The 25527-nt window shown below is 47.0% G+C and overlaps 1 protein-coding gene across 5 annotated transcripts in view; it reads right to left on the bottom strand.

The window, feature by feature from the left end:
• Nucleotides 1–3114: 3114 nt before the first annotated feature.
• LOC128840783 (dual specificity phosphatase 29-like) overlaps nt 3115–25527 on the bottom strand; it is an 87041-nt gene continuing 64628 nt past the window's right edge. For all 5 annotated transcript variants that reach the window (XM_054035186.1, XM_054035187.1, XM_054035188.1 and 2 more), the window contains 3 exons: nt 23206–23431; nt 9643–9863; nt 3115–4673 (listed from right to left, as the gene is read on the bottom strand). In XM_054035186.1, coding sequence (XP_053891161.1) covers nt 4426–4673; nt 9643–9863; nt 23206–23431 — 695 coding nt within the window. In that variant the 3' untranslated portion in view covers nt 3115–4425. The remainder of the gene's footprint in view (nt 4674–9642; nt 9864–23205; nt 23432–25527) is intronic.

The raw sequence follows: 25527 nt of genomic DNA on the forward strand, positions 1-25527 counted from the left end.
TCTACAGCCAAATCTGCTTGGGAATACTTTGTCCCTGGTTCTGGCATACTTCATGCTGGGCTTTATGAGCTGCATTGTTCCTGACTGTCCTGGTGCCAGATGGCTGGCAATGTAGTGTGTAACATAGGTGCGTACGGATCCATTCCTGGCTTTGATGATTATGACCAAGGCTCTAAACTGGGAGCAGCAGCTGTCTGGGGGACCAAGGAGGAACTGGCGCAAAGGCTAGATACATCCACAGTGGCCTAAGCCATGAAGGTGATTACTGCCACATTTTATACCAGCTGGAGCCTGAGGGCTGTTCTTACCCTCACATCCTGATATAGTGAATGACAGGAATCCTGCAGGACCAGCCTGGCCAGGTCCTCATCCCGGAGGGAGAAGCAAAGGTTCCTAGCAAGCTGGTGGCGGAAGAGGGATTTTACTTATTGGCGCTGGTATGGCATCCAGCCTCATTGGCGAGTCAGACAGGATCCCAAGGCTTCATGTTGCTCTGACACACGGGGCTGTGCGCCTTCCAGGGGCAGGCGGGACTGTCCCTACTAGTTCTCCAAAGCATCACCTTGCCAAACAGCTTCGCTTGAGCGGGAAATGGGAGGGTTACCTGGGGTATGGGGCCCAGAATATAGCATACCCTAGAGCTGCATTCCTGGGCTGGGGGGTTAATGGAGGGGTAAAGAGAAGTGCCCGGTGAGGGAGAAATGGGTGCCTCATACTGCAGTAGTTAAGAGGGAGGAGGGCTAGTTAATGGTACCCAAGGCAGTTCCCTGCCCTACGTTTAAAGTGCTGTTCAGACATTAATGTTCAAGCACCTTGTGAAGTAGGTTTTATCCCCCCGGGAATAAAAGGGGAAAACAAGCAGCCAAGTTAAGAGCTTGATTACACCTCTCAGAAAGCTGAGGGAGCTGGGGTTGGGGAGACCAAGTTCCCAGGCCTGCCCAGAAATGCCTCTTTTGGTGCCTCCTTCCTGGCTGGCATCATCCATGTCTCCTCTCCCCTACACAGCCAGCCCAATGACTGCTGCAGTCTCCTGGCACCATCTCTTCTCCCCCAGCCCATCCGTGCACTCTGGCTGGTGATGTGTCCAAGAGCTCACAGTCTGTGCCAGTGGCAGAGCTAGGGATAGAACACAGTGGTTCCTGGCTCCTGCCTTGTGGTTATTTCATCGGACAATGCAACTTCCCTATGGGCAGGGGAAACAGGTGTCCAGTGCTGGAGTAATGGAATGAGGGTTGGAGGAGAGCGAGGAGAGAATCGAATGCTCTGTAATGCAGTAATTGTTGAGGAAGAGAAGTAACGGAGGGGACCGCAGGAACTGCTGAGCAACTTCTCTTCTCTGGAATGGTGGAACTTTCTACAATAAGGATAGAGAGACACAGCTTCTTGGGGGCTGGGCTGAGATGGCAGAATAAGCTCCTACAGGAGCAAAGGGCCATCCCAAACCTTGCTGCCTTTCACTCTCAGCATGAAGTGTATTGCTTTGACTTTGCCTTCTCTACCCTAAACATATTATGAACTGTGTGTGTATATTGGAAAAAAAAGAAAATCCAGAACACAACACTCCTCTGCCCACTCATCTCCCCTGGGGAGAGAAAAAATGGGCCAGACATTAGTCATGTTACTTAATGCACCCCTGGAAGGGGCCCAGATACTGCGGTGATGAACTTGGTACGGGAACCTATATAGACTAGCATAGAGGTGGAGGAGAACCGAGAAATCCAAACAGAGGGAATGTGCCCCCAGCACTGCCATAACTGGGGGGATGAGGGGCTGGGGAGAAGAAATGGGGGTAAAGAAAAAGGATCTTGCAGTAACTGGTAAAGAAGTTGGAAGAGGGATGGCAGGGTGGCACAGATCATGCAGCAGTGGGGGGAGCTCGGGATGTTTCATTGGCTTCCCAAACTCAGTTACGACAAATTTCTTGCTCTTTGTGTTGTCATGTTTTCTACAGCAAGGGGCTGCAGCAATGGGCAATGGCCTCGGCCGCTGCTCACAGTAGCTACCTGTTGAGAAGTTCGCTAGGTCTGATGCTATCTTGAATGTTCCCATTTGTAATGCTGTTCTGGAATTTCACTCCCCAATAGTGATTGGAAGAAAGTTGATGGTAAGAGGCCTTATGAGCGTCAAACAGCTGCCCAGAATCGGTTTACCAAACCAAACCGTATCCTGCTGGAGTTCAGTACTGCATATTCAAAGAATAGATTCAAGCTTTAGGATGCTGGAGCATAACTACGTTTTCAAGGTGACTTGCACCCCATCGCTGAGAGAGTGTTTGGTGCATGACACCCCCTCCGGACCAGCCCCCAAACTGTTCTTAGTGACTATCATCAACTGTATTCCAGCATTCCAGCAAATTAAACAAGACAGGGATGTGGTAGTAGCGGGGAAGGTGGGAACAGAGTAAAAACTGGCCATTCTTCAAAGAAGCAGACTGAGAATGGCAAACACTTAAACAAAGTGCCTTTTATTTTCCCCGGATTAGATACAAATCATATCTCTGACCCTTCCCATAAACATCTGCTTTTGGCCTTGTCAAAGAATAATAGCCTCAATAGATGAAACTGCAGTGTTACAGCGCTGGTTCATTTCCAACAGGATTTTGGATTTTGGGGGTTTGAAGGGAGTCTGTGCTTGGGTACAGGGAGCTAAACCCAAAGTCTCTTTTTTCCACCCTGCCATGGGTGGTGGGAATAATACACCAGGGAAGGCTAAGCCTCCCCTGGTGCAGCTGCCGGTGACCTGCCACTGGACACCTGGGCCGTGGTGGCCTCACCTCTACCCTGAGGCCCCCAATGCCTGCTGCTACTCCCTGGTGAGTCTTCCTCCTCTCCTCTCCTTCCCTCCATTTCCCCCCGCCCTCCCCCCCCGGAGGTCCCCGCTGCTTGCTGCCTCCCTCCTCACTCCCCCTCCCTCATGGGAGTGGAGGGTGAGGAGGGATGTGGCAGGCTGGGTCTTGGGGTGGGTAGGGGAGTGAGGAGGTGGCGGGCAGGAGGGGTCTCATGGTGGGTGGTGAAATGAGGAGGCAAGCAGCAGCAGGTCGGGGAGTGAGAAGGCGAGTGGCGGTGGGTGAGGAGGGACACAGCAGGCAGGGGGGTCTTGCAGCAGGTGGGGGAGTGAGGAGGTGAGCGGTGGCAGGCAGGGGGATGAGGAGGGATGCGACGGGTGGGGGGGTGAGAAGGCGAACGATGGTTGGACAGGTGGGTCTCATGGCGGGCGGTGAAATGAGGCGAGTGGTGGCAGGCGGGCATGAGGGATGCGGTGGAGTGAGGAGGCGAGTGGCAGCAGGCGGGGGGTGAGGAGAGATGCAGCAGGTGGAAGGGAACTTGCGGTGGGTGGTGGAGTGGGGAGGTGAGCAGCGGTGGGTGGGGGGTATCATGGTGGGCAGGGATGAGCGGGGACATGGTGGACGGTGGAGTGAGGAGGTGACTGGCTGTGGGTGGTGGGGTGAGGAGGCGAGAGGCGGTGGGGATGAGGAGGGATGCAGGGAGTGGTGTGTGGGGAAGTTCGTGGGGGTGTCTCGCAGCGGGCGGGGGAGTGAGTAGAGATGTGGCGGGTGGCAGCAGGGGGGCCGAGCAGAGTGGAACAGGGGTGGAGTGTGGGTGGGGCTGCAGGTGGAAGAGGTGGGACAAGGAGCTAGCCTCCCCCAGGGGAAGCTTCACCCACTGCCCATGTATCCCACCCCAGTTAGTTTAAAGGAGGATTACAGCTCTGGGTTCTGGCTCAGGCTTTGCAAGGCTGTTTAGGTCTCCTATCCCTCTCTCTAGATCCTACAGCATGGACTCACAAACTAGTGAGTGCTGAACTGGCAGTTATCATAGGATGTGTCACTATGTGGAAAGGTTCTGCTAACCCAAGGCAACACAGGTGAAGCTGGGCTCATGCTTCCTTATTCAGCTAACACCTTATGACATGTATAATAAATGTAGTTGTGCCATGGGGTGGTTATATTTAAGTAAGTGTGTCAGGCTTTACATGTGGGTTTGCTGTGGGATAAATTAGCCCCTCACAAATGGTATTAAAATAACAGCTGTTCAACATTTATTGTAATAGGGCAGCAGGAGCAGCTGGGCCTGAATCGCAGTTCATGGACTTGCACGCTTACCCGATCCTTTACGTACTGGGCACCACCCTTATAGTTCTTATAGCGCCACTGCCTTCCATCACAAGTCCCTCCTTTTTCTCTTCTGTACAGCAGAGCCCTGAAGAACAGCACTAAAATGAGGGGATTCTGTGTTACGCTCCCTAACGAGATTGCTTCCTCTGTCCATTTATCTTGTCTCCAACCTGAGATTCCCTTTAAGGCATTTCAGATGCTATTGATTCTTCCCTCTGGACTTATAGCAAAGGACTTTTGACAGTATTGTTTTCCAACTCCAGTTTTCTCTTGCTAGGTGTTTTTCCAGTAACCACAGGGCATGAGGAATGCTAGATCTCTGTGCCATGCTCCTCTCCATTGACTTGGATGTCGTTCTTGGCATTTGTCCTCTCCAGCGCCAGCTTTATGTCCAGTTCTCTCAGCTGTTTCAGGAAGCCACGGTTTGGGAGGATGCATCGGTGCTGCAGCACTTGCTCAATGGCATCAACCACTGTCATGTTCTTGTAAATCATCAGGTAAGCCAAGACCAAGGTGGCGGATCGGCTGCGTCCCATGGCACAATGAACCAAGATCTTGTCTGCACAAGTGAAGAGAGCAAATACAGAGAAGGCTTTTAGATTTACCAATAATAAACACTCTCCCCTTCTCTCGGGCCTTCCGCCCAGAGACCTTAGTGCTTCACAGCCATTAATATGCTTTACAGCCTCCTTGCAGGGCAGGTAAATACCATCCTCTTGTACAGGCAGGGACTGTGAAGCACAGAGAGGTCAAGTGACTTGCCCAAGGTCACCCAGTGAGTCCCATTATAGAATCTGGATCTCCTAACGCTTTAACTGGAGGATTTCCAATTTACAGCCAGGCAGGATGGGCTGCAATGCGACAGTAGGTAGCCAGCTAAGCCAAGCTACAGCCTCCCCTTTATTGGGCTCCCACTGATCCATGATTTACTGTGCTTTACTCATTCTGCTGAATCAAGGAGTGTGTGCTCTCTGGGTGGGGGGCAGAATTAGGAGGCAGAGGTCCAGTGCCAGCGAGGTGCTGATGAACCAGATACTCATGCCCTCCAGGAGGATGAAAAGAATGTGTCCAGTTGCTCCCTACTAATACTTAGTAATATAATACTTCGTCCTGCCATGAGTGCAGGGGACTGGACTAGATGACTGCTCGAGGTCCCTTCCAGTCCTAGGATTCTATGAATACCAGGGGCCAGAGAGGAAGGATGACTCAGTAGTTAGTTCCCTGCTCTGCCTCAGACTTTTGGTGTGACCTTGGACGAATCACTTAATCCCCCTGAGTCTCATCTGGGGATGACAATTCCTTTCATCCCACCCTGTTCGTCTTGTCTGGTTAGATTTTAGCTCTTGGGTTTGGGGCTGTCTCTTACTGCGTGTAGACCGCTCTAGCACAATGAGGTGTCAGTCTCTGCCAGAGCCTCTTGGGGCTGCTGTAAGGCAAATGAATGAGAGTGGGATGTCCCCCACTGGCAGCAGCCAGGGGCCGGTGGAGGAAAGTGAGTGGTACTGGGCCCTTCCATGTGCTGCAGGAACTGATGCAAAGGCTTCTGGGCTACAAAACCCTGGGAGGAGAAAAGCTGGGGTGGAGTTTTGCAAGTCTCAGAGCCCGGGTCGACCGACTTGGGCTTGTGTATGGCAGGAGAGATCCTGCTCAGGCTCTGAAACCTGGCGAGGAGGATGGGTCTCAGAGCCCAAGCTCCAGTCCTAGCAGGAATGTCTACACTACTAGTTGCAGCGCTGTAGTGTGAGCCCCAGGAGCCTAAGTCCGTAGACCTGGGCTCTGAGACTAGCTGCCATGGAGTTTTTTTAAATCCGTGTACCTGATAAAGGCAGCATCAGAAGTCCTGTCTACCACAACCTCCTATGGTCAAATAACACCACGAACACCATTGCAAGGCCAGAGGCATTTTTACTTTGGCCCCACCGGATGTAGCCGACAGGCTTCGACTCCTAGCAATTCATTCCTTGATGCTGGGAGTGGAGGGAATGATTTCCTGGCAGGAGCAGCACTGCTGTGTCATGGACACATCAAGAACTGCCAGCACAAGGGGATTAATGGTCACAGCTTGCATCCTAATCCCAGCAGATAGTTGTAGAGGAATCATGGCAGATTTCCAGCCTCACTGATAACAGAGAATGATAATCCCTTCTATCGTTACTCTGAATATTTGAAACAGATGAAAACTCCCATTTGTTCAGCCCTTCATTCTTACTCGAGCCTCCGGTTTGTAAATGGGGCAGAATGGTGGAGTAAATAACTGACAGGAGGGGAAGGCTGAGGGAAAAAGGCTTTGCTTGGGGAGCTGGGAAACAAAGAAGAACTTTCTGGGCATCAGTGGCAAGAGGAGAAACCTGTATTTTATGTCATGTAAAAGAGGGAGAAAAATGCGCATGTCGAAATTGCAAGAATGGAGAACCTGTCTGCTGTGTGTGAACATTAAAGATCCTGGAGGACTTTCAATAAAGATGGGGACTTTCCCTGTCCTGCAGGGCCCAATTGTGCAGTGTGTGGGTGGGTGAAGTGATGCCCGTTTGTGTGTTGCTGTTCAAATGCTTTGGAGTGCTAATCTATCTTGCTGAGCTCCTTGTATGGCCATAGTATCTGGATGCCTCACAATCTTACTGTATTTATCCTCACAACCCCTCTGGGAGCTCAGGAAGTGCTATTATCTCCAACATACAGATGGGGAGCCAGGGCAAAGAAAGACTAAGTGATTTGCCTGGGGTCATACAGCAAGTCTGTGGCAGAGCAAAGAATCAAACCTAGATTTCCCAAGCTAGTGTCCTGGCCCCTGAACCATCCTTTCTCTACTACTTACTCCAAAGTCTGGGTTAGGAACCTGAGGGGCATTAACAAGACAAACATGCTGGGTGGTTATACTCCTAGGATGCCTGGAATTAACTTAAGCATGTGAAAGAAGTGTCAGCTTGCTATGCTAGGTGGCTAAACAGAGACTGGTCTTTGTTGAACAGGGTAGTTATGTACTCTTGTGTAAGCTTTCTTTAAGGCTGATCCCTTGAACTGATCATAGGAGTACGTGCTGCTTGGCTAACTGCCTCTTATCTCTTCACATGTCCTATGTCAGTAGTCCACTATTTGAATGGGGAAAATGCACACTTCAATACTTCTGAAACCGCTGTATCAGCAAAAAAAAAAGGCCGTAAATCTATTGCAAGTGTATGTTTGACTGAATGCATTAAAATGACCATCCCCATCTGGACAAGAAGGTGAGGCTTAATGGTGCCATACTTGGCTGCAGTATGAGTAACATGTATTCAGTGCCCCTTGTTTCCCCAACATGAATTTATTTGCATTCTTGTCCTCTCTTCTCCAGGGCTACTACAGGCAATGGTTATCTTTATATCGCTAGTGTATGTAAGAACAAAACAACTCTCTGTCCTTATTATTCAAACATCTTACCAATGCAGCAGCCAGAAGAACAGCTACATACAGAAGTGTCAGTGTTACACATTTAGTTACTCTTGAATTCAGAAGTATTTTTAATAAGTGAATCATTCCATTCTCTGATTCGGGCTTCTGTTTCATTGCTGCGTTGATGCTTGGTCGAGCCGCAAGACTTCATGAGTGTTTGATACAGCCTTTAAACTGGAAGCTTTGAAGCTTGAGCCTTGCAAACTGCTTTGAGTCTCTCCCCCTACCATTTATCAGTTCACAAGGCACACTAGACTTCTCAGGGCTTGTCTATATGGAGCAGCAATGCGCACGACAGGGCTTTGATTTCTAAAGTGCACTAGTGTGCTGTGCACTAACAGGTTCATGTAGACCCTGCTTGTGCACTTTAATGTAGTGCTGTTGAAACAGTCCTTCTCTCTTGACTTCTGTGTGTTTACCATGTTTTTCATGCTGTGATGCGGGAACAGGAAGGGAAGGCTGCGGGATGGGGAAGTAAAAGCTATTAAGGACTTGTCTGCACAAACATTTTGTTCGTGGCATGTTGGGGTGTGACTGTACCCCACACAAACCTGCAGTGGACTAGTTGTCCGGGTGCACCCTGCTGGCACATGCTCAAAGTGCTTTAAAGAACTGTTAACAAGTCCCATTTTAAAGAAGACTGGAGCAAAGCATTCTAATGAACTCAACGCGTGTCAGCAGGGAGCACGCAGATAGTTAATCTGTGGCAGGGTAGTGTGGGCTAGATTCACACCCCAGCTTGCCACAAACTACATGTTTGTGTAGACAAGCTCTTAGGCCTAAGTCCTTCTCTAGGAATGCGATTAGCAGTGAGACTAGAGATCAGATGCTTTCAGCCACCCAGAAAATCTAACTATTCCCCACCCTTTCCAGAAGCAGTACTTGGGTGGAGTCTTGTCAATTTTAAGTAGCTTCCTTCACCTATGGACCTCTCTTCCTTCTAAGAACATAAAATCTTAAAGCAACACATAATGCTACTGGCACTTCAGTTTTAAAATAGTGATGATTTATTGTCTTTCTGCCTTAATAAGGGGCAAATTCTGTAGCTGAGGACTGTACTTGTTGAAAGCTTAAGACCTGGCTGGTTATTGGGGGTATGCCAGGTAACCAGCAGCTGCTGATCTAAACAGCCAAGAACACAAGTTGACAAGAGGTTGGAAACTTGATATGTGGCCCTCTGATATTAAAGGCTTTGTAGGTCAGCAGGAGGATCTTAAGTTTCTCTGCTGGCTCCTGGTAAAACACCCTGTTGAGATTTTTTTTTTAAAAATAAGAACCGGAGTAAATGTTGAAAGACAGTGTGGGGTCGCGGCTGTGGTGCTTCACATCAGCTTAAACCCTTAGCTAGAACGCTGCTGGAGGTCAGCAAATAATGAAGTGTAGTAATCAAGCTGGGAAATTACAAAGGCTTTAACTAATGTTTCCAGATCTGTGCTGTCAAAGTGATTTCAGTCTCCTACGGCTTGGAAGATGACAAAAATAAATCCCTGTTACAGCTTGGAGATGATCTGATGGCAAAAGTACTAAAGTGCTTTGATATGTCTCTATAGCAAACCTAATGCTTTAGTGTAAGAAATGTTGAAGTGACAGGCTTGGAGACTGGAGTCCTACATACGCAGGATAAGTACAGCCTGGGCAGATGCCCAGCTAATAGGCCTCACAGCTAACTGGAAAGGGACCACCTCTAAGAATGGCAGACTAGCTCTGTGGCCCATTGAGTTCACGACTTTCCTCCTGAGATTGTTTGCTTCATAGGAGTGTAAAATGAGTGCTGCTTGTGCTAGGAACACCCGCCTGCCAGGGAGATAGCTGCTTAACATTGGCACATCAGGAGGTAAGGACTCTTGGATTGCTACCAAATCCCATTGATTTGAATGGCTGACCTGGCTGTGAGATGACCTGAACCCTATACCAGCATTGACTTTCCTGAAATGACCAGTTCCATTATTAGCCATTGCTTGTTTGTCCTCTGCCGGTGGTCCTTGACTGTCTCTGCCTGTTTCACCCCTGGGAGTGGCTACTTTTGATGAATACTCATGTGCACTGAAATCAACTGTAGCAAACAAGGTCTTTCTGACCGTACTCTGCCCCCTCCTTACTTCTCTGATCTTGGAGTGCAGCTTCAATGAATTCAGCAGCTGAATAAAAGAACTGGCTGAGGTTGAAGGTGGTGAGATCATCTGCTTCTACCCCATGGTACTCAATGGCCATGTCACTGTAGTAATCTGGTCCTGTGTCCACATTCCACCGGCCATGGGCTGCATTGAGGATGTGAGTAAAGCCGGCTTTCTCAAGGCTGTAGCGATCTAATGCAGTTTTCCTGTTAAACAAACATCACTGTCAGGTGTGTGAATGGAGTTCTCTCATGCTGCATCCGCTCAGAAATATTTCTCTTATTTCACAAGTGATAAACCACAACAACACTGACGATACTTCAAAAAAAACAGTCTGATCCCCTGCCTTTACACAATACCTTTCATCCCAGGATGTCACAAACAAACTGAGCTGCCTAGCAGCCATATGCTGTGAGCTGTTATTGGTTCTACCCATTTTACGGGGGGGAAACTTGAGCTACAGAGAGGTTAAGTTGATTTGTCCAAGTCGCAAACTGAGTGAGCGGCAGAGCTAGAAATAGAACCCATTAATCCTTCCTCCCACTCCCTGGCTCTAACCATCTGACACATTCTCTCCCATCATTTAATATGACAGGACTAATCAAAGAGTCAGTTACAAATGAGGATTAAATTCAGCTAGGGTTCACCTGGCTCTTACTACCTCTGAAAGAAAGGCAACCGCTAGGATTTTTCCCTTCTACACTTAGAGGAAAAAACTTGTTCATGCTCATGTGTCCAGAGGGTTTAGAAGCTCTGTCAGCCTCCTCCTTGCTGCCATGTACTAACGGATCACATTAAGGTGTCTCAAGACAAAAGCACTATACCCGAAGGTCACATATCAGCCATTGATTTAGAGCTGTAACCTCTTTAGAGAAGTAAAAGGGGATACTTCCTACTTCTGGAGTGAAGAGGAATTGGTGCCTGGGATGAGGGGGAATCTATTGGCTGGGGGTGGTAATGAAACTGAAAATATTCAAGCTTCTTAAACTGGTCAGGATGTGCAAAGCTAATGCTTCCCTTTCCATGCTCAGGCACCCAGGCGTGCTGAGGGCAGGACTAGTGGCAGTCCAACCTTCAGTAAACCTGTTAATAAATAACAATAGGTTGTTCTTATCATTATTAATGTGGCCCTCGTGCTTAGGAGCCCTAGTCATGGATCAGGGCCCCACTGTGCTAGGCGCTGTACAAACACCCAGCAAACAGATGGGCCCTGTAAAGACTGTAAGGACCCAGTATGGCTGTTCTTATGTTTTTAATATGAATCCTTTATCCTTTCTTCCTAACCCTGTTGGCTAGCAGATACAAAAAGGAAATTCTAATTGTACTCCGCTGTACCCAAGCGCACACAAGTGTGGTTGAGAATTCCTTGAGGGATGCAGAAGAGCTGCTGCTGCATCAAGGCACATAGCTCTAATTGCTCCCACACAAGAGCATTGTTTAGCAGCAGTGTGTTTTATACATGGTAAGACTGTGCGGTCAGTTTCTACTCTTGTTACCGTGGGCTCTTTGTTTTGGTGGGTTAGCACAATCTAGCAAGAGTCCCCAGAACAATTACATTGCCGCTCAGTGAACAATAGAGACACAGAATTGTTATTGGAGGAGAGCTCAAAGTCAGTGCAGTCTCCTGCTGCCGCTACTGCTCAAACACACTTTCATCTACTCCCCGAGGCAGGAAGTATGCTCACCCCCCTGAACTTCCTCTCAAAGCTACTTCCCGAGAGGGTTGGGAGGAGCCACAGAACTGGGTGAAATTTTTCGACTGAAATTTTTTGGGGAAAAATGCGGATTTTGGTTGAGCATTTTGTGGCTTTGTGTAGAATATGTCAAACTGATTCAGAGGAAAATAAAACTAAAAATAATTCCAAACAAATCTAAACATTTCATTTCTATACTAACTGTTTCACGTTTTTTGATTCAAAATGACTTTCAAAATTTACTTCAGTTTTATTTTTATAAATTTAAAAACATTTAAAATGCTCAGAATCAAAACATTTCAGCCAATGTTGAACAAAATGTTTCATTTGACCCAAAACCTTTTTTTTTCTGACTACTTGATTTGCTGAAAATTTCAAAAATAATTTGTTTTCGGATCAACCCAAGATGATGATTTTTTTTTTTTCAGAATTCCCAGTGAACTGAGAAATTATTTACAGTTCATACAACTTGAGTGCCCCGCTCCTTGGGGGCTCCGTGTAGATGTGCCCCACATAGAGACCTAGCGAGCACAGAGTAACTCCGTTACAATACTATCAAAAAGATTGATACTTTAAACACGGCTAGCTCCAGGTTTTTTGCCACCCCAAGCAAAAAAAGAAAAAAACGGGGGGTGGAGTGCCGCCACCAAAGCAAAAACAAACCAAGTGCCGCCCCTTGAAAAGTGCCGTCCCAAGCACATGCTTGGAACGTTGGTGCTTAGAGTTCAGTTCTCAGTGGTACCAGATGACAGAACAAGGAGTAATGGTCTCAAGTTGCAGTGGGGGAGATTTAGGTTGGATATTAGGAAAACCTTTTTCACTAGGAGGGTGGTGAAGCACTGGAATGGGTTACCTAGGGAGGTGGTGGAATCTCCTTCCTTAGAGGTTTTTAAGGTCAGGCTTGACAAAGCCCTGGCTGGGATGATTTAGTTGGGAATTGGTCCTGCTTTGAGCAGGGGGTTGGACTAGATGACCTCCTGAGGTCCCTTCCAACCCTGATATTCTATGTTTCTAAAGCTGACCCTGACTTTAAAAAGAAGATGAAATAGGTTTCTGGGGAGAAGGCCAGGGCAGGTGACTTAGCCTACTCTCTTGAGTCTGCCATGCCTGAGGTGAAACACACATTCTGCTTTCAGGTTTCATTTTGTGGTGGTTCCCAAACACCCCCCGCCCCTGCGCAATGAAATGATGCTTTCAGTTAAAAATTCTGTGCTCAGTTAGAACCCCTGCAAGTGGAATCCTTGCTGAATAGCAAGTAGGGCCACATTGTAGTCAGGGTCAATGGAAAAATAAAGATTTACTGTCCATGAGAGGTAAATTCAAATTTGGATTCTGCAAATGCAGCTCAATCTAATAAATAGCAGTTGAATTAAACAATGTACGTTGTTATTGTTCTGAACAGAGACAATGCCAAACAATAGGCCACATAACAGACATATTAACATTTGACACTGCAACATTCATCTGGGATGTAATTTTCCTATTTCCTTGACTGGGTTCTCAGGAGACTGTCAGAAATTAATGCCTTAAATACAAATATTAGACAAGGTGGTGAGGTAATATCTTTCAGTGGACCAACTTCTGCTGGTGAGAGAGGCAAGCTTTTGAGCTACAAAGGACTTGAAGAAGAGATCTCTGTAGCTCAAAAGCTTTTGCATCTCCTATCCTGGGACAAACTCAGCTACAACAACACTGCAACCAACTTAGATGCAGATACTATACCAGTAGAGAGCCTTAGTTATAGTGTGTTGCATGGCTCTGAGATCTCGCATTTAAGTGTTCAGTGGCCGTAATGTTTAGTGAGACAGGAGTCTCGTTTGTCAGAGTGAAGGCACAGTGCTTTTTTATTAACTGCATTAGTGCTCAGATAAGTCAGCGTCTGCTCAGGCTCCGGAAAACATTTAGTGTGTTCTGGGCAAGCCCAAGGTTAACACAGGGTTTATCATAGCCACTCCCAGATTAGCCTGGTATTTCTATATCTGCATAGTCACTTCCATTCTACTTCTCCTTACAGTACATAAATGAAACCTCCCAGGGCTCTTTAGATTTACAGACATGGGGGTCTATGCTATTGGAGCTGCCCACTGGTATACGTACTGCAGTATCCTGGCAATAGACAATACCTGAAGTTTCAGTGGAAAGCACTCCTCTTTGCCCTTCCTTTTTCCCAAGGTGTCGTGGGAAAGCATATTTTGAGGCTGGGGCTAGAGGATGAAGTTCCTTCCTGATGCCTGCTGTTGACTATCTTATGTCCTGAAGCTTTAGTATAATTTTTCTTGATCAGTTTGGACTAACTCCTTATATTAGCAGAGGCATATTGGGTACGTATTTATTCATGTAGCCATTCTGTCAGTTGAGATTGGACGAAGAGGAGCAACTGATCCATCTTAAACATTACAAATGCTTACGGTGTGATAAACAAATCTGTTATCATTGTGAGTCCCTCTTCTGCTCTGAATTAATCACAGATATAAGATACAGAAGAGACATTCTGAGGTCTGTCTAGCCCATCATCCTGCCAATGAAGGATTATTCTCTATCGTGCTCTTTAGTGCTTTGTGCAGGCTGATGTTAAATTGTCTGTCATCCTCGCCTTCCTCTTAGCTTAGCCTCTCGGATCAACTGCTTTAAACTGCTGTATTGAGTGCTCTTCTATGGACTTGTTCGAGTTCAGAACTGACCTTTTGCAGGCAAGGTTACCACAGAAAAGGCCATTTATTCCCACTGCTGCCTGTCCCATAACCAGTTGTTTACTATGGGCCCAGATCAAACCGTTCCTTCTTTAGCTGCTAAAACTAGAAAACTTTCAAACGTGAGTGCTCAAAGTTAAGCATTCAGATCCATTTCTGGGCATTAAGATGCCAGTTTAGCAAAGCACTGAAGCACGTGCTTAGATTGCACTTACTTCAGTGGAATTTAAGCATATGCTTTACTGAACTGGTGCCTTAATAAATGCCTGACTTTCAGTGGTACTGCACACCTGCAGATCCAGTTGTGAGCTCTCTGCACCTCTGCAGGTAAGACTATGTATTTAGATGCCTCAATATGGGTTTGGCTGCCTCCATCGGAAAGGGTTAGTTGTAATTTCTGTAGGAGGCTTATACCAGGAACTTTTCCTATGATTTCTAGTACATTGCATATTCTGCAGGGCCAGGACTTTGTGCCTTTGTTCTGTACAGCATTGAGCATGCTATCTTTGTGAAAAATATAAATGGTTAAATCACTCCACAGCCACTGCTTCCACCTCGTATGCTGTTTTGCTTTCTTCTTTAGAGAGCTCCAGCAATCTTAAATGGTGTGATTTCCCTTTCCAGTAACTAAGCTGTGTTAGGTCCTTAACAGGACCTCTTCCCTCCGCTAGCAAGAGGTTCTGTATTTATAACCTACTCCTTTTGGCTTAAACTGAAGTTTTGCCATTCATAGTAACAAAGGATCAGGTCCTCAGGCCAAGATTTTTCAAAAGTGCCTAGTGATTTTGAGTGCCCAACTTGAGATATCGTAAAGAATTTTCAGAACGTGCTGCAGATTAGCCCTTTGATAATCGGCCCCTTTTAGGGTTGCCAATCCTCCAGGATTGCCCTGGAGTCTCCAGGAACTAAAAATCAATTTTTAACTAAAGATTGCCATGTGATGAACACTCCAGGAATGTGTCCAACCAAAATTGGCAACTGTAGGCCCTTTACAACAGAGAGGCTGCTGGCAAGGTGAGACCACTGCTGATCATACTGACTAATAATGTCTCATTGTTTCCTTGCATGCCCCCATCTGTCTGTCTCCATCTGTGGTCTCTTTTCTTATACTTAGTTTCTAAGCTGTTTGGGGCAGAAACTATTTTCTTTCTGTTTATACAGCACCAAGTACAATGGATCCTGGTCTGTACCTCGGGCTCCTAGGTTCTACAAATAATAAATAGTAGTGATAGGTTTTGGTCTTGCTTTAACTGAAGTGACTTGATTGTATCTGAGGAAGTGAGTATTCACCCACGAAAGCTTATGCTCCAATACGTCTGTTAGTCTATAAGGTGCCACTTGGTCGCTTTGATTGTCAATGATCTTGAGATAACTAACACGATTGTAAATTCTGATGTAGAAGCTCATGCACATTTCTGAATGCAAATAGTGTTCCCAGTCGTAGCTCATACAACCATGACCAGGAACAAATATTTGTGCAGTGCACACACTAGAATTTACAAGCATCTCAATTAACTCAAGATAATTGGTAAGCAGTTGGGTTGATTTACAGCACAACCCAAAACTTTGGTGTAGATATACCTGTAGAAGCACCGACAATCATGAGTCACTTGTGAAAATCTCAGTTCATAGTTTAGTGCCTTTGTGTTTTAACATCATTAGAACTCTTGGGTATATCACAAGGTGTGTGTGTTTCCTTTTGTTCCATCTTCTTCTTACACTGCTACTGTAGTAATAGCATTTTAGATGAAAGGAAAGAGTATGTAAAACATGAATACCTCCCAACACCAATTGTGTAAGGCAGCTAGTGAGCTAGGGCCACACAAAGGCTGTTAGTGTGAATTATAAACCTTGTTCAAGGGTTTATAATTCAATCTTTAATTTGTTTTGAGCTAGCACATGACACAGAAGTTCTTCCTCTTGCAATTAGCTCTCCACCTGAGTTTAATAGTCCAGCTAAGAGTTTTCTATCTTACTCCCTCCCTATGTGATGCTATTGCCTTGTAAATGTGATAGATATTTCTATTTCTCTGGTAATAATTGAACATAAAGCCACAATGCCAGGAAAAGTTCGCTCTAAATGCCCAGCGTAGGTGAAACTATCAGCATTTGACATCCTCCAATTGCTTTCATTTTACTCTTCTGGGCCATCTGGGTTTTAGCGCTTGATTTCTTTTTACATGGCATAAGCCATTATGATCTTCAATGTCTGCCTTGAATGCACTTCAGAGCAGGGAAGGTGAAGTACTGTATTGGGAGATAATTAGGAAAGTGACAATACAGCTCAATCTAGGAAGGGAGGCATTGAGGAAAGTTTGGGTCCCTGAGTAAAAACCCACCAGGCCTTTTAATAACAAGAGATATACTGGGTACGGTGGCCTTGATTCAGCAAAGCACTTGAGCACACGCTTGACTTTGAGCATACGCTTAAGTCCATCCTTACGCAGCAAAACCTTTAAGCAGGGGCTCAGCTCTTTACAAAATCAGGGCCTCTATAGTGGAATATGAGGCAGATGGACCCATCAATGTGTTTGTAAAGTTCTGTGACAAAAGGAGGTGCTTGAGATGGGAATGACCCTCATATGGGGGAAATAGAAGATGAAATCCCTTTTTACTTTAGATTATATGCACACCTCAGAACATGTTGCCTAGTACTGAGTTGGGGGGAAATGGCCCAATCAAAAATATAATTCAATTGCAGCCATTTCTTTGAAGAATAGTACTTATTTCTTTAAGATTTATACAAGGACAAAAAGATGGTGCCCATCCAGGCTTGTGATCTTCATTTAAAATAAAAGTTCATAGCAAAAAGAGTCCTGCTACAAATTCTATTTCATCCCAGCAACAGTTAGCTAACCCTTATTGCAAAATAAAATAATACTGCCCTTCCCTTTCTCTTGTTTACCCCAACCCACCATCACCACCGCTCTCATTGGCACCTCCCTCATGAGCACCAATAACCCAGCCTTCATTCGTGCTTTAGTCTCAGCCAGACACTGGGGAAGATGCTCAACCGCGCCATCTGGTCAGAAGAGACAGAAACACAAGCCAGGTGTCATCCACATACTGAAGACACCACCATGATTCTCCATTCACCCTCCCAATGGCCTCACACACGTGTTAAATGGGGAGGGACAAGATGGAGCCCTGTGAAAACCTCTGAGTGCCCTGCAGGAAGCAAAGTCTACCCTCTGAGATCACTCAACAAGAAATGCACAGAGCAACACTATCTACTCCTCCTATAGCCCCCAGGTAAGTCAACAGCATTTCATAGTCAGTGCTATCTCACTAGGCGGCTGGTGTATCTAATAGCATTATGGACACTCATCTTTTATCCAGCACTTGAGGGAGATCATTAAGCAACACAAACAGCTGCTTTCTTAGTTTGTATCATACTCAAGTTAATACTCGGATTGACAAGGGTTAAGAAAATCTGAGGCAATGAGATACTGTGGAAGGAATTGTCTCTTCATAAATTTTCAAGTATTTTCAACCACCAAGGGAAGGCTAGGGGCAGGGCACTAATTTGCCAGATGTTCAGTGTCAAATGAGGAATTCCTGAATATAGACAGTACCTCTGTTTCCTTAAGAGTGGTCTGCAACCTGCCATTACTAAGGCAGGTGTTGACAATCTCCACTAATACTGGGCCTAAAGTTTCCGCAACTTCTCCTGCATGTAGAGTAGCACTGCTGGCTGCAGATTAAGTAGAGATAATGTAGCATTTGTCCCCCACAAGGCATTGCCTTGTCTTCACAGATGCATGAATTGGAGCAATTTTTTTCCCTCTGCAAACTACCTAGCAAGTTCTTCACAACCAGAGGAACTCATCAGTTGCTGAGTGGGGAAAGCCAGGGTTCACTGAGCAATCCAGTGCCCAAAGCAAATCCACTGACTGAGGTTTTGTAGATGCTGTGATAGGCAAGGAAACTCCTCTTAACCTTCCCCACATCAAAAGCATGAGAGTTTTGAAACATTTTTGACATAGACAATTAATTTCAGACTTTGACACTCTTCCTTATTGCTTCAACTGTTGCAAATCAGCTGGAGACCAAAATGATTTGTGAGGAGGACTGGCAGGGTAAACTGCCAGTGCTGCTTGTATCTTGGCATTTAAAGCTCAAGTCCATATCATCACTTTGTCCCTGAGAGATTTTTTTGTATAGAGTTACATATTTACCTTCCAGCTCATAAAGCCTCCGCTAAGACTGGCAGATAACTATGCTAATATTACAATGAAACCTTCCAACATGTGTGTCTCTTTCTTTTTAAAATAAAATGATCCCACACCCTCTCCATTCTGTGTACATATTTCTATCTCCTGGGTCACTTTCAATATGACCTAGAATGTTTCTATTTTTATGTGATTAATACCAGTGGATGTCCTAAGAGTTCATATGTTCTAAACAGTTTGAAGTACCTGTGCATTGCATTGAGCCAATTCCCATCTGATTTCCTCTGAACTAATCCAAATGGCATTTCTCTTGATACGTAGCCACATCACTTTGCCAGACAAAATCCTTCAGGAAGGGGAGGGAGTCAATCAATGGGTGGCTAAACACTCAGTGTGTGCTTAATTAGCACCAGGGCCGGCTCCAGGCACCAGCCCACCAAGCATGTGCTTGGGGCGGCACCTGGAGCGGGGCGGCACAGCGGGGCGCTCTGGCCAGAGAGCAGGGCGGCGACCGGGCTCGCTGCCCTCCCCCCGGCGCTCCGGCCGGTCAGGGAGAGCGGGCCCCGGCCGGGCTTGCTACCCTCCCCCCAGCGCTCCGGTCGGTCGGGGAGAGCGGGCCCCGGGCGGGCTCGCTGCCCTCCCCCCGGCGCTCCGGTCGGTCGGGGAGAGCGGGCCCCGGCCGGGCTCACTGCCCTCCCCCCAGTGCTCCGGCCAGTCGGGGAGAGCGAAGAGCCGCGGCGGGCTCGCCGCCCTCCCCCCAGCACTCTGGCTGCCGGGGGCTCTCCGCCCTCCTCCCGGCATTCTGGCCTCCAGGGAGAGCGGAGAGCCCTGGCCGGGGGCTCTCCACCCTCCCCCCGGTGCTCTGGCCACCGGGGAGAGCAGAGAGCCCCAGCTGGGCTCTCCGCCCTGCTCCTGGCACTCTGGCCGCTGGGGAGAGCGGAGCCGCGGCGGGCTCGCCACCCTTCCCCCGGTGCTCCGGCCGGTCGGGGATTGCGGGCCCGCGGCCTGGCTCGGCGCCCTCCCCTGCCGCGCTGAGGGGGGGAGCGGCGGCGGGTGGCTTTTTTGCCTAGGGCGGCAAAAAAGCCAGAGCTGGCCCTGATTAGCACAGTCTCCTATCTTCTAGATGATCTCTCCATGTGTGCTACCTGCACACTTAATTGCCTGAGTCAGTTCTCAGACCACACCACTCGTAGCAAGCATTGTTGTCAGCTCTACCAGCTGAACTATAGAGAAAACTCCCTTTCACCAAACCTACAGGAGTTTGACTCTGCTTTGCAGCTGGAAGTTAGTCTTAAAATGTATTATGTAAGGAGGGATCTCTTGACTAGTTTCTCTTTTTGGTAGAGACAGGCCAATGAGACAGTTTTCAGATATAGATTAGGTTCCAGCTAGGGTTCAGACCTTGAGGCCTAATCAGAGCTAGGGATGAGGTCAAGATCTTAGGAGACCACCATCATCTTTAGCTGAAAGCTTGTGAATGGTACTCTAGAACCAGAAAATGGGCCTTTTTTAGTTTAGGATCTAACACAGAATCACAGCCATAGTGATGGGCAATTTGGCAGCTACCATCTCTACTTTCTGGCTCTGCACTAGGAGCTGGGTTTCCCTCTGAGCACCAGTTTTGCTTGTGCTTTGGTTGTACCCTATGGCTGTGGATCAGCCAACCAGGCCACCTGAAGAAGACATGTGCCTCACATCGAACAGTGCTGTTAAAAGAAGGAAACAAAACAAAGCAGCTCCCTATCCTATCGAAGATGATCTACATGTTACTAATCCTGGTCATGGATGAACCAAAAGCCTATTTCTGATCCTGTCACTTGGAGGCTCCTATCATCTCCAAGGTCTGGTCTTAAAAGTCTTTAGAACTGGAAGAAAATGTCAATTGGAGCTGAACACAGGATGTTAAACTTGAGGCTTTGATTATTCTGGGCCTGACAGGCCTCATGGGGATTTCATTGCCTCTGGGAAACAGCTGCAGCGGAGTCCTGTAACAAAAGGAATGAGTGGCCTCACAGGGCTCCATGATAGCCTGTGTTGCATTAGAATAATGCTGTGGTTATGTAGTCAGGATAATTAATTGGCATTTCCATAAGCAGTGGCTGTTAACCTCATAAATGCAGAAGGCAGGAATGAGGCCCAGATGTGGAGGCTCTGAAGATAAACTCTGTATGTGTGTGTACACTTGATTTGTAATGAGCATGCCACTAAATTCTTCTTAATTTAGCCTGGTTGATAAGGATCCAAAATGAACCTGACATCTGTTGCCTTTTCCACAGTAGCTATTTGATGACCAGTTCTTCAACTAAAACGAGGCTCACTGATGAGTTGAGGTCGGAAGCTGTTGGTCACAAATAAGGTCATCTTGTCCCAAGGGGCTTATCTTGTGTTCAATGCTTAGGACGGGGTGGCCAACCTGAGCCTGAGAAGGAGCCAGAATTTACCAATGTACATTGCCAAAGAGCCACAGTAATATGCCAGCATCCTCCCATCAGCTCCCCCCCACTCCCGCTCCCAGTGCCTCTCACCCACCGGCAGCCCCATCAATCAGCTGTTTCGTGGCGTGCAGGAGGCTCGTGGGGGGGAGGGAGAGGAGCGAGGGCACGGCAGGCTCAGGGGAAGGGGTGGAGTGGGGGCAGGAGAAGTGGCAAAGCCAGGGGTTGAGCAGTGAGCACCCCCTGGCACACTGGAAAGTTGGCGCCTGCAGCTCCAGTCCCGGAGCCGGTGCCTAAACAAGGAGCCACATATTAACTTCTGAAGAGCCGCATGTGGCTCTGGAACCACAGGTTGGCCACCCCTGGCGTAGGACATAAAAATAACTAAAAGGGAACATAAAGCTGGGTGAAGTGTCAAAGCAAATCAGTTCCACTCTAATAAAGACACTTTGGACACTGAGAGCTGCACTGCCAATGTGCCAGCATGTGGAGTTGTGTATACATGGATTATTATGGCCCCATTATCCTGGACTTCATCTGCTTAGAATTAAATGCCTAACTGCCACCTTGTTCCAGTAATGGGGCCAGAGTCCTGCCTGGTGATCAGTTCATGTCCCAAATCCTTGAGGACTGGAGGCTGGACCCTATGTGAACTGGAGCCCTAGCTAAAGAATTAATTTTTTGTGGGCCATCAGCCTAGTGAAGCTGGGCCTCATCTGTTTCCATTCCTCCTTTATTTCTTTCCTTTCCCCCTTGATCCTCAATCATCTCTCCTTCTTATATGGCTTTCTTTCCCTGCCTCTAATAGGGAGGGGGAAATGTTTCATTGTGAAGCCCATGCTTCAGGGATGGGCTAGCAAGGTCTTCTGACCCAATGGCTTTTACCTTCAGTGCTGCCATTATGTGACCCTTTCCCACCTATTCTTAAAAGCTTGCCCCATTTTCTTAGGAGTTAGAGTATCTTTTGGGGGGCAGAGCACACTCTCAACAGCCAACCCCAGCTAAGTGAACAACGTATCTCTGAATATTCTCATGTAAAGTAGTGGGGCTTCTGTTCTGTTTCCCTGATTAATTGCTCTAGTGGACAAGTGCTTTATTCTTAGCATTTGTCTTATAGATGTTCAAATTCGAAGTGTAACAAGGCAGAATTACAGAAACAATTGTGGTTGGAAAAATAACCGTTGGTAGATGGTGGCCTGTGTCTAGGGACCCTGAATGTTCTGATTGGCCACTTGGGCCTCTCTGGACCAGCTCAAAGGGGCAGAGTTGAAGACTCATCACAAAGACAAGTGAAGAATACTTCCACCTATTACGTTAAAAATAATTCCGGAAGGGAAAAGAAAGTGCCAGGTGAATTTAACAGAGCCCATTTTGCTTTTGCTGAATTTTGGGTTAAAAAAATCTAGCATGAAACAAAAATCACTCCCCACTTCCCCCCCTTGTCCCTGAGCTTGTTGGCCAGACCATCGCCACACTTGGGGGAAAAAAATTCTTCTGTAAAGTGTTAGCCTCTGGATGCTTATAGCCCAGATCTCTCAGGTGGGTCTTTCTATTGCTTCTGGTGCCACAGAATTAATTGGTCAACAATATTGGGACTCAAATAACTTTTTTTAAAAAGCTGTTTATCTTTCCACTTTTATAATCTGGCAGGAGATGAATTTAGGACCTTTTAAAAATATTATGAATACTTTGGAGTTGGTGGGGCTGCAGCTTTTGCCTTTTAGTAATGATGTAAAATAAATATCCCATTAGGGAAGGGAGTAGGGGGAAAATGGGAATTCGACCAATAGTGCCTAAGGGTTAAGAAAAGCTCTCCTGCTCTGCAGACAGGTTTGATTGTCTGTGTATGGAGCCAGTTCTGTATAACAGAATATTATAGCCATTTCCAGATTAATCCTGTGCTTTCGCGTTCATTTGTTAAGAGCAGTGAGATGCACCCTGCAGCTGAGAACGAGTTCAAAGTAGCCTAGCCCTATGAATAAGGACAAATTTGTTTAATGCATGGACAGTTTTAATGCACAAGAGCCCCCCTGTTCCTCCTTGACACACTCCCCTGCCCCCAGCCAGGCTGTGACTTGCCAACACTGAAATGTTTCCAGCTTTTGGGAAGACTCTTCAATCACTTCCAACAATTCCATTTCAGGTTAAAGCCACTCCCACCCATGGTTCTGTGCACTCAGCCTGTGCCCTTCACTCAACATGACCGAGGGACTGTCACTTGGTAATAAATGACAAATTACTCCTTGAAATTAACCATCTAAAAATAGTACATGACTATCCACAAATGCTGCAGCCTGTCCTGCTGTCATTATTGCACCATTACTGTAATCCTTGGTAAGGAGAGATGTCTACATGGCTATGAAAACCTTTTCTTTGGGCTGTGGTGCTTGAAAACTAGAAGGGGAAATCTTTGCTTTTGTGTATCCTGAAAAGGGCTGAAGCTGCCTTATTCCTATACTGAGCACTGCTTTGGGCTGCCAGCAGCAGCTTATGTGCTGGCTAACAGAGTATGGGGTAGGAACCCTTGTGGCTCCATTGGTAGGTTGTGTTTATCACTTACTCGTCTCCTATGTAGAGATTAGGCCAGACTTCATTGACGTGAGTGTACTTTGGGCTGCCTTTCCAGAAGAGCCGCTCCAGTTCAAATGTGCCGGGGGTATAATAGTCTCCGTCGGGGTCCACTTTCACTGCTGCGTAGGCACTTTTCTTCATGATGTTCAAATCTGCTGAAGACATCTTGTCCCCAGGGGATAATATGGCGTTGTATACTTGGTTCGTGACAGTAACTAAAATGCAAACATAAAAGGAATAGAAAGCTGGGAGAAGTGTCAAAGCCAGCCGGGTCCACTCTGATAAAGCCCCCCCCTCCTCCCCCACTCCCCTTTGTGACACTGAGAGCAACACATCCAAGATGCCTGGATTTGGAGCTGTGTATAATGATAAACACCTCTCTGGCAGATGCAGCCCCCACAATCGGAATTCGTTTATACTGCTGGCTCCCTTGAGAGAGGAATTAGAAGTAGCTCATTGGATAAACTTGCTTGCAGTGAAGACAAATAAAGGGTGGGACTTTCCAAAGCTCTCAGCGTTGGCCCAACTCTGCTCCCAGAGGTAGTTTGCTCCCAGGAAAGTCAAAGGTTACAGTTCAGCTGACCTCAAGTGCTTCTGAAAACCCCACCTGCAGGCCTCCAAAGAGCCAGTGAAAGGAATTTTCACCATCAGTGGAAATTTTAAAATCAAGATGGTACATTTTTTCTAAACGATCTGCCCTAGTTCACACAGGAATCCATTCAGGGAAGTTCTATGGCCTCTCTGGAGGTCAGACTTAAACAATCGCAATGGTCCCTTCTGGTAAGACTTGGACTCCAAGTTGTTAGTCATTAGTCTCCACAGGCTGCACCTTTATCTAACATACGGCAAATCAGAGAGTGGCTGAGTTTGTCCCTAAGGCTGGCCTTGGCGTGCCCTTGTTTTACTCTATTAAGCTTTTCACGCGGCTCTGCATACTGAACATTTAAGTGACTGTTTCCAGGCTTCCTAGTTTGCCCTGTTGCTGCAGGGCACTAATAGCAGGTGTGACCAACTGAACCTGCTCTCAGGAGTGCAAGCGTGACTGCCACCTGCACGCTCGGAAAGGCTGCATGCTAAACAAAGGGAGCAATCTTCAGCTAAAGAGGAGTTTTAATTCTCATCTGTGGTCATAGACCGCCATGATGTGGGGTGCGACCCGGACCAGTGAGGGGTTGTGTCATTGCCTGCCCTGTAACCCTGGGTCCCCTAACTGCTCTGCTGCTGTGGCTAACAGCCAAGACACCAACAGCCAGCAGACAAACATGTAGTTCCCCGAGTGTCTGTGGGCTGTGCAATCCCGATTCAGCGCTCCGATCCCAGCAGCCTGCCTACAACACAACAGCCCTGCTCCAGTTTCCATTGGGTTTGGTTATACCTAGCAAGATAACCCCAACTCCCCCCCAGTCCCACATTTTCCCCAAACCATGTGCTCTGCAAAGTTCAGCCCTTTTCTGGACCATTCAGAGGGATAATCAGGTTGGCTTGCTCCTTTGAACAGACAATGCCCAGTCACTTTCCACATTAACTGGAGTTAACAATTACTTCCATTCAGCACTAGGTTGGTTTAGATTAAAGGAAAGCAGGTTTATTAACAAAAGAGCATAGGTTAAGGGATGAAATAAAATTAGAGTTACAAACAAAAGTAAAAAGATGGTTTCTAATGGCTAAGACTTAATGAGCTACAGCTTTGGTTCAAGATAGATTTCTTACCAATCTTTTGTCCCAGAGTCTCCAACCCCTTTTGTTGAAGGACCCATCTTTCTCAGCTTGCAAGAGCTATGGCCCCTTGTGTCTGTCCAGTGATGGATGCCAAGATGGCTTCTTCTCTTTCCTTATCATCCCAATCTCCCCCTCCTTCCCTACTTTTCACTAGGTCGGTGTCTTCACTAGGAGAAAAGGTGTGTACTTAAAACATTTGTTAGTTAACTCAAGGTGAAATCCTAATGAGGACAAGGCAATGTGTAGGTTTCACACACGTTAAGGCCTAAGGTCTATGCTGCGATAAAAGACCAATGGCAGTGAGTCTCAGAGCCCCGAGCACTTGGCCTCGCAGGGCTATAAAATTGCAGTGTAGACATTGGACTCAGGCTGGAGCCCAGGGTATGAGAGTCTTGATCTCACAGCCTGAGCTTCAGCCCAAACCTGAATGTCCACATGGCAATTTTACAGTCCCTGCAGCCTGAACCCCACAAGCCTGAAACAGCTGACTCTGGCCAGCTGCTCTGTGCCACGGGTTTTCTTCAATGGAGTGTAGTTGTACCCTATGAGCCTAGCCTTTAACTTGACCTGCTGACACATGTGAAAACTACAA

Source organism: Malaclemys terrapin, chromosome 7 (genome assembly GCF_027887155.1).
Source record: "Malaclemys terrapin pileata isolate rMalTer1 chromosome 7, rMalTer1.hap1, whole genome shotgun sequence".
Taxonomy (NCBI): Eukaryota; Metazoa; Chordata; order Testudines; family Emydidae; genus Malaclemys; species Malaclemys terrapin.